General features: G+C 46.0%; 1 protein-coding gene across 13 annotated transcripts in view; it reads right to left on the bottom strand.

The window, feature by feature from the left end:
• Nucleotides 1-19,056, bottom strand: part of RBFOX2 (RNA binding fox-1 homolog 2) — a 258,241-nt gene extending 239,185 nt beyond the window's left edge. For 4 of the 13 annotated variants that reach the window (XR_016441838.1, XM_090043128.1, XM_090043113.1 and 1 more), the window contains exon 1: nucleotides 18,580-19,053. Coding sequence is in view for 12 of the 13 variants with exons in the window: in XM_090043128.1 (XP_089899254.1) it covers nucleotides 18,580-18,789 (210 nt within the window). In the remaining variant the exon portion in view is untranslated. Of the gene's footprint in view, nucleotides 1-18,579 lie in introns of all 13 variants that reach the window. The other 9 variants (XM_090043127.1, XM_090043115.1, XM_090043122.1 and 6 more) reach the window with 5 other exon arrangements.

Raw genomic sequence — 19,056 nt, 5'->3', positions numbered from 1 at the left:
GCACTGATGCTCCTGCCAGTACCTAGAAACCGCACAGACCCCTGCATAAAGGGTCTTGCTCTTCACTTTACAGACAAAATGACTGCCTGATCTGTGGTTCAGAAGGAATTTTTCCTTCAAGCCAGACTGTCTAAGATTATGAGGAGCTTTTCCATTCTCTGAAGTATTGTCCTCTAAGAATACATTAGCCAGAATACATCTCTGCCATTACAGTGGCAGGGCACTGCCAGTGCTTTAGGGCTGTAGTGTTCTTTGGATTTCTGGTGCTCTTTGGATAAACCCCCGCAAATGCAAGGGACAGGATTCAGTGGCCCAAGGAGTCCTTTCCAGTCCTACACTCCTTTAAAAACATATGCATGCTCTTCTTTGCCTCATTTTCTTCCCCATTCTTGAGCAATCTTCGTACTGAGTTCAGAGCCTTCTACAGAGTTCATGTTTCCCCCACTCGTTTACACTGCTTCTTTCACAAATCACATCCGTCTCCTTCCTGTGCTGTCCATTTTCTTCTTCCTTGGCTGACTCCTCTATTAAACAGGATCCCTGTGCTAATAAACCAGACCCCACCCTGTTTCTGTGCCCTGCCCAAACTTCCTGCATCTCTAGAGAATGCAAAGAGACATAACACTTGAACCAACCAAACAACACCACTGATGGGGAACTGGGTACCCAGCTCAACGTGCAGCATATGCACACGCCCTCTGGCTCTCAAACAGACCTCCACTGAGTGAGACAACACCACTTCCATATACACCCCATCCTCCAGCTCTGGCTCTTGCAGAGACTTCCAACTAAAGCAACATGACTTTCACCCTGTACACACATCTGCAACTGCCAGCAATGCAAGCTTGGTAATCAGTTTTCAGGCATTGCCCCCAACCTGGTTAAATTTTGGATGTTCCAAAGCCTGTTTAATTGCCAGGAATTGAATGGAATTAACTAGCAGCTTGGGGAAAAGTGCTGCTTAAAAGGAAGAGAGACCTTGAGCATCCCGCAGAATAGCCAGCCCACCAGAAACCCACAAGCAGGGATCCAGTGAGCCCCCTACCTGACCACGCTTTCCCCCAAAAAAGCCTATGACACCGTGGAGTGGGTCAAATGCAGGCAAAGAGGTTAGGGTCACAGAGTCCTGGCTGTGCAGGGGAAGGGTGAGGAGTAGTGCAGTATAAGATGTTGGGTGGACAACCAGACACTAATCTTGGAAAGCTTAGTGTGTGCACGTAACACTGAACCAGTTCAGAAGACCAGTTCAAAATAATACCCAATAATCCAGGTACACTTTTGAAAAGTTTTTGAATGGTTTAAATTCTCTGAACTGGTTTGCATGACTTAACATTCACAATTTAAACCCCATTTAAAAACAGCCTAAGTGTTATGTCTGCACCCTCCGAGAATCGTCCGTAGTTCCCTCCCCACTCGCATCCCTCAGGCTCTGTTTTTTGAGACACAGAATTAACACTTGTGCTTTCTGTTCCATTTCTGAAGAAATCCCATGCCCAGCACATTGGAGTAGATTGGTTTAATCTAGGACATCATATCCCATTGCCCCAAGATGCTCTCATTTAAGTACGAGTTCTCTAGATTCAATGAGCCTGTATTATTCCTGGTCTGGAAGATGCACAACACAGTCCTGACATCACACATAGTTTAGCATTTGTCAATATAGCATTGCCTTGACACATATACAACAATTCATAAGTTGTACAAAGACAGATTCTTGTGCATTGTCACACACCTGCACAGGGAGGCTGAATAGGTAACCTTAATTCTAGTATTACCTAACTTGCGAGTGCTCGACTTTGCAACCTTAAGTTCCTTTTAAGATACATTAGTCAGCATCACCAACTTCCATAAATTCTTCATGAGTGACCGGACATTTGCTGAGGCAGGGGCTGTGATGACTCGTGATGACGCAAAAAGCTCCAATGCTCTTGGGACTTTTAGTCTGCCTGCAGTGAAATACCTCTTGACCGACTGCTTCCCTTGTTCTTTGTTTTGACCTTAAGAGGCAGGCAATCAAAGCTGCTCAGGAAGAAAATGGAGTTCTCCTTGACTAAGGGCTGTGCTTTGTGTTGGACACTGCAATCACACAGGAGGCTGTCTGAGTGAAGTGTTGTTTTCAAGTATCTGTATCCAGATCTCATTCTGTTCAGCTTGCCTTGTTGGTATAAAACTCTGTAGGAATAGATCTGATCTTTCACAGTGGTCAGCCCATGCCACTGCTGCCCATAAGTTTGGTTCAGCATCCCCAATCTCTTCCAGGAGCGCGTGGGCTTCACACACAAACAATTTATGACTTTTAAGCCTCTTAAACCTCCATGATCTGTTTGGGTCTTCAGTTTACAGTTGATGGAACAGGTGATTTTCATCATCTCTTGCCTGTATTGCCAGTAATGATGTTAGGGTCTGTCATCTTGTATCACTTGGTCTAATGCCTGAGTACAGGAAGTACATACATACTGTATGTACATGTCAGTGGTGCAGCCTGTTATGAGTCTCTGCACACTTAAGTACAACATCAAGCATCAAGCTTTTTAGTGACACCTTCTGGACCATTCAGGAGCACAATATTCTGCTGGGGCATATACCATTGAGAGTGCAATGGTTCTGATCACTTCAAAGTTGATACCCTGTGTTATGCTGGCTACAGATCTTAAGGAAGCTACCTGTGCAGAGACTATACTGCTGACCTTCTGAATGTGATGTTTTATAGGTGAGGGAATGGTCTAATGCAACTCCTAAGTAGGATGGGAAAGGATGGTGTTGCCGATTCTGATATTCAGCATGCTCTTAGCTTGACAATTGTCCAGGTGGAAGAATGATGATACTGATTTATTGCTGCTCATCTTTAGGTGCCACTAGAGGAGATAGCGATGAGTTCTATGTCAGTATTCAGTATCTTTTCCAGTTCTATTATATCAACTCCTTGGGCTACTGCAGCGACACGTATCGCTTAGATGTTGTATGTGGGAAGTCCAAGATAGATATACTTTGAAAAGTATTGGTGCTAGCACTGACACTTGGTGGGGACTCCATTCTTCAGAGTTCATACTCTGCTTTCCTCTCATTAGCTAGTAGTGAGTTTGAATGATCTACTGGAGATCATGCTCATGATAAAAGCGCATAACCTATGGCCAGGTATCAGAGTGCAGTTTCTATATGAGGCCTTGGTGCCATACAGTATCATAGGTGGCTGTAAGGTTGATAAAGACCGCACCTAATTTCTGCCCCATTTCAAATCCATTTTCTATGTCAAATGTAAGTAATCTAACTTGGTCAGTGATACCACTTTTTCCAAAAAACAGCTTGTTCTTTTGGGAGCTGGGGATCAATGATGTTCTCTATTCTATTCAAGATTATGTGCTCCATGAGTTTCTACCTAATGCCAAGTACTGAGATGGCTTGGTAGGTCTTTGGATCCTCTGGTGGTTTACTGGCAAGGATATAATCAAATTGCAGAGCCCAGGGTCAGTTTTCATGGGCTCGAGGCAGCCCCAGGCTCCAATTTCTTGGGCAGATCGCAACCACCCCTTCCCCCCCCCTCCCCTTGCTTCTGAATGGCTGGAGCGGCCAGCAAACGTGAGCTGCCACCACGCCACTTCCCCTTGGCCCAGCCTATCCAAGCAGTGCCTGTAATGCATGCAGAAGGAATCCTTCTGTAGTAGTGAGCCATCTCTCCTTTTTGATATTGTTCAATGTGGTAGCCAACTGTTCTGTAATTCTTCTATATCCACAGAAAGATTAGACATGACCCATTTGAGCAGACAAGCATGGTGCATCATTAACCACCTTATAGGCAAAGGTACTAAAAAATGACATTGTCCTGTGTCAGCAAACTCCATTGCAGAAATACTGTGCAACAGCAGCAAGTACAGTAACCCAAACAAGCAACTCACAGCAGTAATTAGACACCGGACTCATGAGCAGCTTAAATCACCCAACGTCAACCTTAGTTTAATTGCTTCTATCTCTGACAAGAAGTTTGATGCAGCTGTTATAGCCATCAAACCAGCTTCCCACCCAGCCCTGGTCTCCACAGGGAGGAAAAATAAGCACCTGCCCAGGCCCCACATGGGTGAGCAGATAAGCTGCTACTGCCCCCTGGCTGGGCCATGCTGCACCCCCATGCCCCAGCTTTGCTCCCCTGAACCCCAAACCCTACCTTCCACAGCACCCACTTACCGCAGGATGGCTCCAGCCCCGCCAGGCAGCTTTGGCAGCCAAGGGAAAAAAAAACAGGGCTAGCCCCTGTTTGCCCTGAGAGGCTGCATAAGGGCAGCCCTCTTGCCCAATCAACAGCCAGGGCTGGGGACAGCAGCCATCTTAGCTGCTGCCTGCAGGGGAAAAAGAAAAACTTTTTATTTTTACACAGAGCCCTGCTTTCCCCCGCTTTTTTGTGGGGCTCCTTTTTTCACGGATTTCTCCAATTTTCATGGAAAATGCCTGATTTTGCATTTCCTGCAAAAACTGCAAAATCGCAATTTTGGTACATCGCTATTTATTGGGTTTCACTGATATCAGCTCTTCTCCAGATTTGCAGAAGCCTGTCACTTTCTAAACATTTATACAGGAATATCTGGAGCCATCTTTTCATTGTGGTCCCAAGCCTGGTAATGAATTCTGGGAATATCTTATCTGGTCCAACAGCCTTGCTAGTCTTGATCACTTTAACAGCTGCATTGAACTTGTCAGAGATAGAACAGTTAAATTAAGGTTGACATTAGGTGATTTAAGTTGTTCATGAGTCAAGTGTCTAATTATTTCTGTGTATTACTGGTTTGGGTTACTGTACTTGCTGTTGTTGCACAGTATTTTCGCAGTGAAGTTTGCTGACAAGGGACAATGTCATTTTTCAGTGCCTTTGCCTGTAAGGTGGTTAATGATGCACCATGCTTGTCTGCTCAAGTGGGTCATATCCAATCCTTTTATGGATATAGAAAAACTACAGAACAGCTGGCTACCACATTGAACAATATCAAAAAGGAGAGATGGATCACAACCATAGAAGGATTCCTTCCCCATGCATTACAAGCACTGCTCAGATAGGAGGGAGCAGAAAGAGCGCAAGAGCGTTAGGCAGTTCTACTCCTTCATGCACTCCTATGAGCAACAGGCACTCTTTTCCACTCTAACCCTTCAACATTTGGCATGGGCAGGAGACTCTACTACACCTACAACTGTTTTCACCAATCTTAAAAAATGAGAGGGGCAGTAGCTGTTCTTAAACAATACAGTTAAAAAAGAACCTCCCCCCCCCACAAAAAATACCTTAAATATGAAATTGAAGAATAAAGTCATCCACAGACTAGACTGTGTTAAGTATGATCTAAATCAAGATTACAGATTCTTATCCCATTACCTGGGCTAGCTTTTACAACCCTTATGTCCCTCAATGGTTTGATTCAGGAGTACTCAACCACCAGCCCATGGACCAAATCCACCCTGCAAAGTCATGGCATCTAGCCCACAGGCTGGGAAATTTGGTGATGGTGGAGCGGTGGCAATTAATGGTGCCACCTCTTGTCTCTGCCAAATAATCAAGCTCCATACGGCCAGATACAGCCCACCCTGACTGTTGCTGTACTGCTGCTACCCCACCCCCTATGCTTCCAGTTGGGGATGAGCTGCCCATACACATCCAGATAGTGGCTGGGGCTGCTTCCCCCCTACCCCTCCCTCACAACTAGATACAGCCCCACCTATGCCACTGCCACATTGCTGGATAGGGCCTAGGCTCCTGCCTATCCCCCAACCCCATACACACAGCTGGACCAAGCTGCCACCGTGCCCACCCCACAGTAGGCCAAGCCCACTAGCCAGACCCTGCCTACAGATGGACCTGGCACCACCCATGCAGCCCACAGGGTAAAAAGTTTGGGCACCATTGGTTTAACTGCTGTTTAATCCTTTTGATCTCTTCAACCCTGCTTCCTTTCTCTCAGCAGTGCCCCCTCCACCTATCTTTTCCTCCTCCTTTCCCTATCCTTTGCATTTTAATTATTTTATTCCTTTCTATTTAACAGCCACTGCTCTAAGTCAATTCACAACATCTGACCAAGTAGGGTATAGCCTACAAAGCTTATGCCTTCCATAAAGAGTCTTTAAGGTGCCACCCTGCCCTGCCTTCTTCCTGACTTCAGGGTAGTACTTTTCACTACCTATCTAAACTTGACTAGCACTCTGCACTGCCAGTCTAAATTTTAGAGAGTGAGCAATGCCAACTGTGATACACATACACACGAAGAACAGGCAAGTAAAGTGCAAAATCAGAAGGCAGACCAAAACTCAGTATAATCCTTTTTTTTTTTTAAATCTCATAATTTTGGGGGTGCAATTCATTACTTTTGCTCTCTTGATTTTGACAATACTAACATATTGGAAAAAGACATAATAGGCACACTAAGCCATTGTAATGCATTATTTCTCGTATGATATCCATCAGATACAGTTCACAGCCAACTACTACACACACAGCTGCATGCAGCTGTTCTGCATTCCTATGGTTTGAAAAAAATGAATGGACTGCTTGTATTAGTTGCATCAGCTCAGGACCAGAAGCACAGAATCCCTCGTTGATGCACTGTGATGATGAAATTTTCCTCAAGTTCCACAAGTCTTTAGGGCTGGGTTAGTAGGAAAGTGGTTCTAGCAGACTGGTAGAAGTCCAAGTTCAACCTCCAGTCCCACAGTTCCTAGATCACCATGGACTCTGCCCAAATACTGCGGGTCACCAGGGAGCACTTAACACTAATGTTAGGCCCCAAGTCTTATCCAGACTCGGTCAAGGAAGCAGCAAACACTTGGAGTGCAGAGAATTTGCTCTACAAGTTCAGAATCCTGCAAGGGTCCCACTAAACAGCTTAAACTTTCAAAATAATCCCAAAATATCCACAAAAAAGGAAGGTTGGCCACAGAACATATGCCATGCTCATGAAACCTCATTCTGAAACTCCAAGATACTTTCACTTGGGCAGCAGAGAAACCACAGGAAACTACACTGATTTAGGCAATGAGGATCCTTCCTATTAGCAAGCATTTTCTGGGATGAAAAGACTCAAAGGGGGAGTGAAGAAGCCCCCAAATGGATGATGTGTGACCAGGACAGATTGATCTAAATAACTGATTTTAAACAACTTTCTATTTTCTGTGCCAGTTATTTTCTTCTCATCATTAGCTGAAATAATGACTAAGTCATGTACATGTTTAACTAAAAAGAGCTTTATGCTAAATTTGGTACACCTTTTAGTCACCTCAAAGGATATAATATGAAGACATACTTTTATTATTTATTAATATTTTCAGCTTCTGAATACATTCTTAAATTTTTAAGAAAATAGTGAATTACATTGTGCTTGTTTACCAGATTATTTTTTTTGCTCGTGATTTGTGTTAAGCAGCTCCATTGGGAACGGTGACTGGAATTTAATCCCGATGAGACACATTACGGTGTCTTGGAGAGTCAGAGACTGCAATGACATTGTCAGTCTTTTGTATCCCTATAGCTAGGGACCTACTTAATTGGTGGTTTCATGGATTTTGCGAAAACAGCAAAATCCACAAAAATCAACAACAACAAAAATGCTTAATAAAAAGGAAATGCTTGCTCCCCAGTGATAGCCAGTGGTCCTCCCTGCTGCCAGGAAGAGAAGATGCCAGCAGGTAGGGTGGCACAAATGGCAGCAGACAAGATGGTGGCTGCCCCCTTGTCATCATCCCCCCCAGCTGGGGCCTCTCCACCAATTAGCACCAAGGGGCAGGGCTGCATGAAGGGCCTCTTCGCCAATCAGCACCAAGGGGTGGGCTCTGTCAACATCAAGGAGCGGGGCCACTGCAAAATGACCACAGAATTAGAACTTTAGGCTGCGATCAGCCCACGAAAATTAGCAGATCCCCCTGCGATTTAGGTACATCCCTACCTATAGCACAGCCCCTGAGTATCAAGGGCTTGATCCTGTGGGAAACAGAACAAACCTATCATGCTATGTTTATAAAAACCAAACTCAAAAGTCAGATGTTCCCCCTCTGCTCGCCAATTCTTTCTTTATTTAAAAAAAAGCATACAGCCCATAACACAATGTTCTGGATGGAGGCTCATGAATTCAGCATATTTCTAGTTTATTATAACCTAATTTTCTATTTCATTATCAAATGAAATTCAGGCCATAACATGTTTTCCATTCAATTCAGGTTTCATTTTTAAATGGATTATGTCTAAATTAAAACAGAAAGATCTACACATTTCAAATTTAAAAAAAACAAACAAACAGATTTTATTTTTTTTAAATCAGTAGTTTCTATTAATCTTACATGATTTGACTAATAATTCTAGCTTCCCACAAAAGATAAAAGCATGTCAGAATTCAGTCCAGGTCACCACCCTACATGTCCTGCTCTCACATCATCATCACATTTGGCTGAACTGCTTATAAATCTAGGCTTCCAAGACCTAAAATGCCAGACCCTGAGCCATGGTGGGCCCTGTCGTTCTTTTTTCCATTTGCCTCAGTAACAAAGTAGACAGAACAGACTTTAAGAAAAGCAACACTCCTGCCCCCGGCCCCCAGGAAAGGAAACTGTAACCACACACACCAAATTATATGCCTGTGATCCCAGTTACTGTCTCTTGTCAGCCCACACGATACTAAATCAAGTCTTATAAGTGAGGCCTTGGTGGGATTTTACTCCTGAATATCACCCCTTATGGTGGCAATTACCCTAGACGTCTGCAAAAGGCCTATAAAATAATAGGCTAGGAAAAGCGTTGCAGAAAACCTCAGTGAACCGTGTGCTCCAGCACTGAGAGGGAACCTGAGCTGGATCCAGATCCCAGGACCTCAAGAGCCTCTAGGGACAGTATTTTGATATTCACAACGCATAGAAACGCTCCAGAAAGTCACCTTTTTTAGCTCCTCTATTAAAAGAAATTTAGCCACAAACAAAGAGGTGGAGAGGTTTCAAAATCATTCCGCCCCACTCTGCTGCTTTTTATAGTACAGGTTCTTCTCATCTCTGCATTAAATAGTATTTTATTATACAGTGGAGGTGATTATGAGCAAAATGAACCAATACAATCAGGAAGAAAAATAAACAGGATGCTTCAACCCAGATCCCTGGAAGAAAGCATCCAATTATCCTTTGCAAAAAATTCTCCCAGGGCAGAGGGAGAAACAGGCAACAGTGATGGGCGCGCACACAAAAACTGTACTTGTTAACAAAGTGGGGGAAGGGATTTTGTCTGCCGTACAGGAGACCAAAGAAAAAGAGACCTAGTGCCACGTTTCCTCACTAGCATGGAACAAGACAGACCTGTTCCAGCGCACCATAATACCAGGTGGTGTTACGAGAGATGGTCTAGCCAGTGTCTCACTGACTGAGCTGGCAGTAGCTGCAAAAGCTTTCTTTTTCTTTGCATTGCCTTGTGAAAGACCTGCATCCAAGATTCCCTTTCTCATTAAGTAAAATAGGAACATAATCATTATCCTTGCTGCTTTAATACAGCATTCAGTCACCACTCAGGCACATCATCTTTCCCACTCAGTGACAGTCCCATTTTTTTCCAATCTTACTATTGCAATGTTTTGGCTGGGTTTACTAGATGGTATATGCCTGAATGACAAACCAAATGAGAAAGATTCTGGAATTGCTCACAGGCTTCTGTAAGGGAGAGGAGGCAGCGGCAGGCTCCGAAGAACCCCTCCTAGGCACAACCAAGAGCACCCCGCACGCGCCAGCTCAAAACGCACGGAGGGAACTTACCCTTTGCAGGGGGCCAGCAGGAGGGAGCACCGGAGTGGCACAGACCGGTATAAAAGAGACACCGGAGCCGTCCCGGGGGAAGGCGGGAAGGAGCAGGCGGAGGAGTCGCCGTCGGCGGGAGTGCCCTTCGGCGGATTCGAGCCGCTTGGAGATGCGGCCGAACATTCTGGGGTAAGAGAGATTCCCCAGCAGGACTTAAAAACAGGGGCCGCAGGCCCAGCAGGGCCGAAGAAGGCTATACGCCGCGGGGAGCGGCTAGGACCCGGCAGGGGCTGGGGGCGCAGGAGACTGCAGCAGGGCGTACTCCGAGAAGTACGAGTCGCCGTTTTTTTTCCCTTTTGTTTTCCGTTGTGATCCGCGCGGAGCAGCCCATTGCAGGGTGGAGGGGGGATTCCCCACCCTCCGGCAGACAGGGGAGCACCGGGGAAAGTCGGCTGAGAATTGAAGCCGGCGGCATGCCCTAGGTAACCTCAACCGTAGCCTTTTTTCATTGGCTTCATCTTGGTTTTTTTTTCAGACCATCCTAACGAATGACCGGTCCAGTTGGGCAGTCATTCCCAGTGGATCGGGCAAAGGTGTAGGGGTGGCGGAGCCATCATTAACCCAGGACCCCAGGAGTGGAGGAGTCTCATTTTTGGACTGTACACGCCGGACCAACTGGACCAATCCGAATCATCAAAGTCATGGCAGACGAGACAGACACGTATGAACGTCCAACTAGTGGTGAGTCACTCCCTGACGTCCAGTGGGCGGTCCCAAGGCGGGGAGGCAGTACCGACTGCGGTCAAAGATCTATTCCCTGACAGCTTCTTCCTAAGAATTACAGAGATTTTCCACAACTGGTAATCCACATTACAGAACTCAAACAACTGACCACACACACACACTTAACTGCAGTTCAATACAGATTGGAGTGTCAAACATACAGCCCATAGGCTTCATCCGGCCTGTGAAGCTGTAAGATCCAGCCCATGAGTCTCAGATCCACACTGGCCCTGGAGTCAGCATGCAGGGACAGTCCGGCAGCGCACTGTATGCAGTGCATACCGTGTGCCAGTCAGCTCCCTGGACTACAGGCACTGCCCGAGATGTCAGGCCCAGCCCACATGGCACCAGCAGCATAATCCCCAGAGGGGAGCCAGTGCATGTTGCACATGGCACAGCGGGCCAGTATAGGGAGCACACTGCATGTGGCAACCACTGGATCGGCCTTGCATGCTGGCTCTGTGCAGCCCAGTCCTAGGTGCTGGATGAGTTTGACATCCCTGATACAGATCAATGAGAGCTGCAGGGTTGGGCTGAGCTGCACTGACAGCTTTTAAGGAGGGCTCAGGACTGGGATAACAGCAGATCAGGACCTTACCACACAAGAAAGAGAGCTGGGTAAGGACTGTTTGTACACTCCCTGCCCACATTATGCCTGACTGACAAACACGAAGATTCATCACAGCTATAAATGCAGACATGTAGCTGCGATCACAAAAGCATTACAAGGGGGAAAACCTGTTTAAAGAAAATGCGTGCTCACATAGTGGGTGCATATCTTTGAAAAGAACATTTTTCTTGAGTTCAGAAGCAACCTTGGTCAAAATTGTATCCGCAGAGGGAGTAAAGGCCCAAAACTCAACCAAATAGCTCTAATCCCTACACAGTGGGATTATCCCATGACATCTACACTCCAGTGTGACTTCATCTGGATTTTACAGTGGTAATGAACAGAATGCTTCAGTGAACCAGAATGGGTCAGCTCTAACGCCTCTCTCACTCTTTTGAATGCTCCTCTGGTCCCTTAGCCACAGTATGTCAAGAGGCCTTCACATACATACACACATGCCATCCATTGAAACACAGAAAATTAAACAACATAGCTGTGCACAGACAAAGCACCCACACATCTCTATCACTCCACGACTCCCCTTCTTTTAAAGCTAGTTACAGAAAATTCCTCAGACCATCACACTTACCAGTCAAGTGGATGACCTATAGTGAGGATTTGCAGCACTTTTCCTACTTTTGAACCAACATCCCATTTGACCCTAACAGTAGTAGCATAGATGAGGCAAGGTCATTTTTATAGCTCTGTCATATGTACTGAGTCTACACTACTGCTCCCACTGCTGCTAGACCAGGGCTGGGCAATTATTTTGGCTAGAAGGCCAGTTAATGACTTTGGTGACGTCTTGCTGGCCATCTCTCTCTCTCTCTCGTCCCTGCAGCTGCAGCACACCCCAACCTACAATGTCCTGGCCCCATCGCCATCTTACATCAGCTCACACGCTGGAAGCAGCACTGGCTGGGTGCCAGCATCAGGTGTGGACGTTGCCCGCAAGTTCCCAGTGGGGACTGAAGCGACTGCCTGGGCCTGCAGCTGACACGCACTGATGCAGCAGCATTAGCTGCAGACCCAGATGCCCCAATCCTCACCTGGAACCTGCCAACTGTGTCCGTAGCGGACACCGGTGTCTGTCCAGTGCCGCTTCCGGCATGCAGGGCAGGAGCTGATGTGCCCAACATAACTCAGCAGCCAGAGCCACCAGTTCCCCATGGGCTAGATCCCATGACTTTGTAGCTGCCTGCTATGGGCCAGATCCAGTCCACGGGCTGTATTTTGCCCACTGTTGTGCTAGACTTAACAGTGGAAGATGCATGAAAAATTCCAGTGTAGCCACAGAGAGAGAGAGAGAGAGCGTACAGCAAGGCAGAAAGCTGATGTGCCAGCAGCTTGCAGTCTCGAGTGATTAGCGCCTCCCTCCAAGCAACTATGGAAACTGAGGTGCAAATTCAGAGTGAAGAGAGAAGTGAAGAGACTACTAAGAGTAACAGCTGGTAGAATTAATTTCATACAGGACCCTGGGGGTGCAGGTTCATAACTATGTTACCACAATAACTGGCCAGGTGGCCATTATTTTCAAAACGACCACGGAGCCCAGGATTTCTACCAAAAGCCAAAATCCAGTTGTGGCTAATTAAAACCATTGCAAAGCAAGTTCATAAAGCAACTACCTTTATGCAAAGAAAAAAACTTACCAAGAGAGCCAGACCAGACCTCCATTTAGTTTCTAAACTTGCAACTCAAGTTAAGAGTAGTCGCTTAAATGCATATTTCTAAAATTCAGAGAGAAATACTGGAGGACAGTTCAGTTTAGTGCATCAAACTAGTTTATTCTGGGGTTTTCCTACCTTCCTAAGCATGGAAAGAGAAAGAGCCAGCTTTAGAGAGTCACTGATTTCTTGACTAGTTATAGATTTCAATTTATTGGCCTACAGTTCCCTTAAAACCTAGGGAAAGTCTTACAAGTCTTTCCAAATTTCACTCATCAGGCAACTCACAGCACCCATAAAAATACCTAAAAAGCCACAAAGGATGAAAGTAAACGGAAAATAAATATGAATGAGGGGATGGTTTATTGTGAATTCACCAAGAGTACAAAGATGCCTGAGAGCTTCTCTTTCCCCACAGCTTCCTGGTTAAACTCCTTCCATATTCCACATGGACTCTCATATGTAGGTCAGGGTTTAATAGGGAGAACAAACACCACTGCCATTTTAGAATATATTGTATTCCCTGTATCCCTCGTATAAGAGTAAAGGCTAACCACAACACACCACTTTTATAGATTTCTACAGAGATTAAAAGGCCTAGTAACTAACCAGCTTCCAGAAGACATATCCACACCGCTGAAAAGGAACTGGACCTTCCCTGCTGGTTATAGTCCCAAGCAACACATCTGCTTACAGCTTCTAACCTGTCTTTGTCTGGGAAGTTATTACCTGATATGCCTTGACTGCAAGAATGCAAAAAGAGTATTGTCAAAGAAAACATCGACAGCCTGCTGAGTATGTTGTGTTCAAAGTCCCAGTGATGGCCATCTGAGACTAATTGGTTAGATTTATTGCTGTCAGCAAGTGATTCCTTACAAATGTCTCAGAGATACTGAACACATGCGTCATTCTCCAGAGAGAAAAAGCAGTGCTGACTCCACTGTCATTGATAGCTACTTCCCAATACCAAGCATTTCTCACACACAGGCATTTTTAATTCACAAAACAAGACTGGCTCAGATAGAAAGTTATACCAACATTAAGTGGAAAGCATGAAAGATAGGTGTAATTGAGTCCCTCAACTACTATGCCAGCCAACTGGACCAGAAACACAAAGCTATTTTATCAAGAGGTGGCCAAGAACCTGTATGCCCCACTTGGCTGATGCTCTTGTACTGCCCCAATGAAAGAGGCACCTGGAATTCAGCACCCCATTCTTCCTTGCCTCCTCACCCCATTAATAGCAAAGAATGAACACTTCCCAGTTCAACATCCATTTTCCCTATTCTCCTATACTCCCCTCCCAGAAATTAAAACACGCTCATCTTAGTGGCCTTTTTTTCCTCCAAGCTGAATAGCCAGCGGAAAAGGCAACTAATAAAGTTGTTTCATCTAGTCTCAGATGGAAAGGTTCTCAAGTAAATCACTTCTTGGGACACCTAACTTCCTCATCCCTCAAGCAGGAAATTAGTGCCTACATCCCAGTATTTAAATAGCTGACAGCTGAAGCAGCAATACACTTGGGACCCTAATTTTCAAATATTAGAAATGCATCCAAACCCTCCTGGTCCACTCTTGAAACTTGATAGAAGCTAGACCTTCTGCTCTGGCAAACACTTTCCCCCCCTCCCACATGCTTAAGAGAAGTATGTCCCAGATTCAGATAGCAGCCATGATCCGATTTGTCCCAATCCCAGCTCAAGCAGCTTTACACCACCCTACTAACAAGATCAGCACTGGCCAAACAGGACTTATCCAGACTGATCAGCGATGGATTAGATAATGAAACCCTAACTGCATAAGCTGTTTGCAAGCGCTGGGGTTGAGAGCGAATGAAAAATAAGAAACCAAATACATGTAAGGGTTACCTTAACTCTTGCAGCAGGCTTTGGCCTGAACCCTGGCCTCTTACTATCAAGTTACTGCCCTCAATCTCTCTGTGGCCTACTTTTTAGATCCTATACACACAGGCATAAAAAGCATCATTGGCAGAATTAAGATTTTCATTAATGAAACACTATTTATTACAACATTACAATCTACTTCCATAGCTTGACCCAACGTCTATGAAAGTGACATTAATATAGAAGAAATCGTGGTAGGTCTGGCCGTTCAGGACCCCTCCCAATCTTTACAAGGTCTACAGGCAGAGGATCAAGAAGTTGCCTAAACAGCTCTGGAAAAAGAACTAGAAAATGTCCAAGAGTGGCAGGAGAAACAAGGTATGATGACTAACTTTGTGTTATTTCGAGCATCATAAAACCTCTGATACTCTCAAATTTTAAATATGTGCTAGTCACAACTTGTACCTTCTGCAAACATGACACCTAAGGTATACATAGAAAAAAAATTTTTTTTTAAATCTTTAGACAATTTTAACTTTTGAAGCAACTCATTTTAACCACCAGTTTTCATCTAAACACACACAACATTTGCATTAAGGCATTTTCATTATGAAGGACAAAAATTTTCAAAATATTAAACCACAATCATTCTTTCTAAGTTTAGTAACTCAAAAATGACTTGTCTTATTACTTCAAGCTTCTCATTGTCCTCCTCTCCCAATTACCAAAAAAAGAATCTCCCCGGGAGAAAAAAAAAGAAAAGAAAAATCATTCTCTTCCAATCTAAAAATAAACACACAAAATTTGGAGGGAAGGGAACTATCACAAAATGTAGAGAAAGGATTCAAATCAAACTAAAAATTGAGAATACCCAACTTATCTATGAAACTGCAACCATAATACTACGAGTGATGGACAGAGAGAGCGCTCCTGGTCTGAAGGACTGACATATGGAATATAAACAAATTATCATTTTGAAAATTAAGTTTTACTAGTTGTGTTTGCCCATATATTGCTTTTTTCAATATTGAAAGCATATTATGTCTGTCTGTATTACACCTATGGACAGTATTAATAGCTAAAGATGCTGAGTCTATGGATCATATACGAAACCCTATTGTTCTGATGTAGTAGCACCCAGAAGCTCCAATCACAGGCCAGGCTTCTACAGTGCTCTACTGTGTTAATGTCGGCACATAAAACAAAAGGCATTGCCTGCCTGACAGTCAGTGATGCCTTTCTTATATACAAAAGTAGCACCAGTGGAAATAAAATTGTTTAATTAAATCAATTTAAAACTCAAGTGCAAAACCTCCTGTGGGCACATTTACACTGGTTTACAACTGGCCTGTATCCATATCAAACAAAATTAACTACTAGTTTTAGTCACACCAGGATCTCTCATTTGGGACAAAACCTGGCATAACATGGCTTCCTATTAGCTGGAAGAAATTCCTATCAGTGTTCACTGCTTTAACCTTTTGTTTTTCTAATTTTCTTTTGCTAATTTCTACTTATTTATATTTTCACTGACATCCTGTCACACTTTTAAGCTTCTCTCATTCGTTTTCCTGATCTTCCGCTGTTTCCCTTTTCACAGACAGCCTCTTTTCTACCTTGTATTCTATTACTGTAATGTCTCCCTTTGGCCTTCCCCCCACTCACCCCTGCTTTACCTTTTGTCTTTCTAATTTCTACCTCTTTACATTCCCATTGACATCCTGCCACACTTTTCGCTTCTCTCATTCCTTGGGCATCTCAGACCAGCAGAGACTCCCTATGCCTGAAGAAGCATGGCAGTGTCCGAAAGCTTGCCAAGAACTTCTTTCCAACTACTCAACTGGTCTAATAAAAGATATCACATCTACTCAACAAACCTTGCCTGTCTATATCAGAGTTCATACATTCATTCAAGAGACTTCCATTTATATCTAATATACACAATTCCCATCAACACTGAGCAGCTTTTCCAGCGCAATCCTGCAGATTTGCAAATTCACAAAAATACCACTTTGGCCACAGAGAAGGTGAGAGTGCTTTCTGGTGACCCGTGCAGGGGCATGGAGTACTGCAAACAGTGAACGTGACGTTCCAAACCAAGTTCAGACCATATAGTGATGTGACAAAGGAAAACCAAGCAGGAAAGGCCAAACACACTAAAACAAACAAAAAGCCCCACACCCTCCTGCTTCAAAGGAGTTTAAAAAGCCTGCAGCATGGTAACTGAAGAGAAGCCAGAACAAAAAAGTGAAGAAAACTAGTTGTATAACCACTGGCATTTGAGAAGGGTCAGGAGAAAAAGCTCTGGGCTTTCCCTTCAGAGACAATCAACACAAGACACAAATCCAGAAGCAACTCTGGATGAATAGCTCACACTGTTCTCAAGGCATTCCGACACCTTCAGTTCAAGAAGCAGTAGCAAGAAGCACTGAGATCACCTGCTCACTTGCTTAAGCACAATAATGTTACATTAAATATAGCCAAGGAAAAAATAACAATATCCAGAATCCCAAACGACTCAAATAAGTGTATCTGGAAAAGGAAAGCACAAAACAATGACCAAAATACACTGAGGCAAGACAACAGAATCTTTTCTCTCCAACCTGTCTACCTTCAAATCCAGTGATGAGAGGTAGCACTCTCTTTGTCAACCCTGGAAATGTCTCATGTGATGTCCCCAAACCTTCCTCCTCTGTTACCAGGTACACTGACAACTATTCAATATCATTTGCAAACAAACAAGAGCAGGAGCAAGCCAAGTGTCACCGCTGACAAGAAACATATATGCTCACTATATGAACCACCCCCTTCCACAGCATCCTGAAAGGCAGAGGTATCATTATATGCTAATATAATATGTATAGACATTACTATAATATAAAGAAGTAAGAGTCGGAGGCAGAAATGCAGCAGTGTAGGAAGGGGAGGCCCAGTGAAGACCAAACAGCAAAAACACCTACTAGAGGAAAGGGGCCCTCAAAAAATTAAAATGCACTGAAGTGACACGTGCCCATCTGAAATCAAGAGTTCACACCCATCTTTATCAGTGCCAGAGTGGATGCTAACATGCCCAGTCAGTCCCCCTCGCCCCCTCATGCTGCCCATAGGGTAGGTACGCTTTACTACATACACTGAACGTTGCAGCCCGTGGTCCGCCAGGCTCTAAACTAGTATGGGTTCCTCTAACGCTCTGATCTTGTCACTCAGTAAAAACTGGATAGGGATGGGTGGAGGAACAAACAAGGCCGGTAACAAGCACTTTTCACTAGCTAGACGGGGAAATGTAGTTCCAGGAGGATGCCCAATTCCAGGGGGCGAGGGACCTGGCGACAGAAAACATGTTCGAGGAGAGCAGCCCGAAACTCTCAGCCCCAGGGTGACACAGGACTTTCAGCCTAACTATCGAGGCAATTTCTTATGAAGCAAAGCATTCAGGGCTGCAAAACAGCTCCTTGGGGACTGTGGCCTGTGCATCGTCCTTCCCGACACACGTATGACACCCCAACCTCGCGAAGGCCGCTCGAAGCCTGCCCAGTCAGCTGCGCGCGCAGGCAGCGCGTACCTGGAGGGTAGGTGGCTCCGGCGGAGCCCAGGAAAGACGCACCAACAAGTCTGACCCCAAATCTTACCTGCTTAAGCCGGCCCCGGGCACATTTACAAAGGGCTGTGCAATGTCAGGCTGCCCAGGCTGCCGGGCAGCAGGCCGCGCCGCCAGTGCAGAAGCAGGCGGGGGCCAAACCCCGGCATAAATTCAAGGCCACCCTCAATTTTTGTGTTTTACCAAGAATAAAGTTGACATCAACTTTGTTTTGGAGGGGGGGGTTAAAGCCCTGACCATGGCGGTGCCCAGCTCCAGGCTCTGTGCAAGGGGGGGGGGGCTCGGGAAACCACCAGCTAGGAAGAGGGGCCGGCGGGGCCCGCACGCCCTTTGCTCCCGCACCTGCATGCCGCCACCCTCGGCCGCCTCCGCCTCCGTCCTCAGCCGCTTGCTGTGGCCGCTCTCGGCGCCGTCCCCGCCAGGCATGGGCTGCTCCGGCTCCGGCTCCCGCTTGACGCCCCTGGGGGCTCCGCCGCCGGGGAGGAGCTGCTGGTTCTGCGGCTGGGGCTGCGGCTGCGGCTGCGGCTGGGGCTGGCTGCCGCCCTCCGCCATCCGCGCCCGCCGGACCCCGCCGCCTCGCGCGCCCTGCGGGGGCCGCCGCTGCACAGCCGCGATCCCTGCCGCCGCCCGGCCCGGTCCGGTCGCCGCCTGCCCGGGGCGACGCCGCGCTGGAGCTCGGGGTCGGGGTCGGGGAGCGCGTGCGTCGCTCCGCCGCTCGGGCGCGGGCTCGGGCTCGCGGACGGGACGGGGAGGCGGCGGCGGGGCCCTCGGCAATCTCCGAAACCGCCGGCTGGGCGGTGCGACCCCCGCTCGGCAGCC

The sequence above is a fragment of the Crocodylus siamensis genome, chromosome 4 (genome assembly GCF_052110815.1).
Source record: "Crocodylus siamensis isolate JL-2025a chromosome 4, ASM5211081v1, whole genome shotgun sequence".
Lineage (NCBI taxonomy): Eukaryota > Metazoa > Chordata > Crocodylia > Crocodylidae > Crocodylus > Crocodylus siamensis.
The sequence above is the reverse complement of the archived record's forward strand: the minus strand, read 5'-3'. Positions and strand labels throughout refer to the sequence as shown.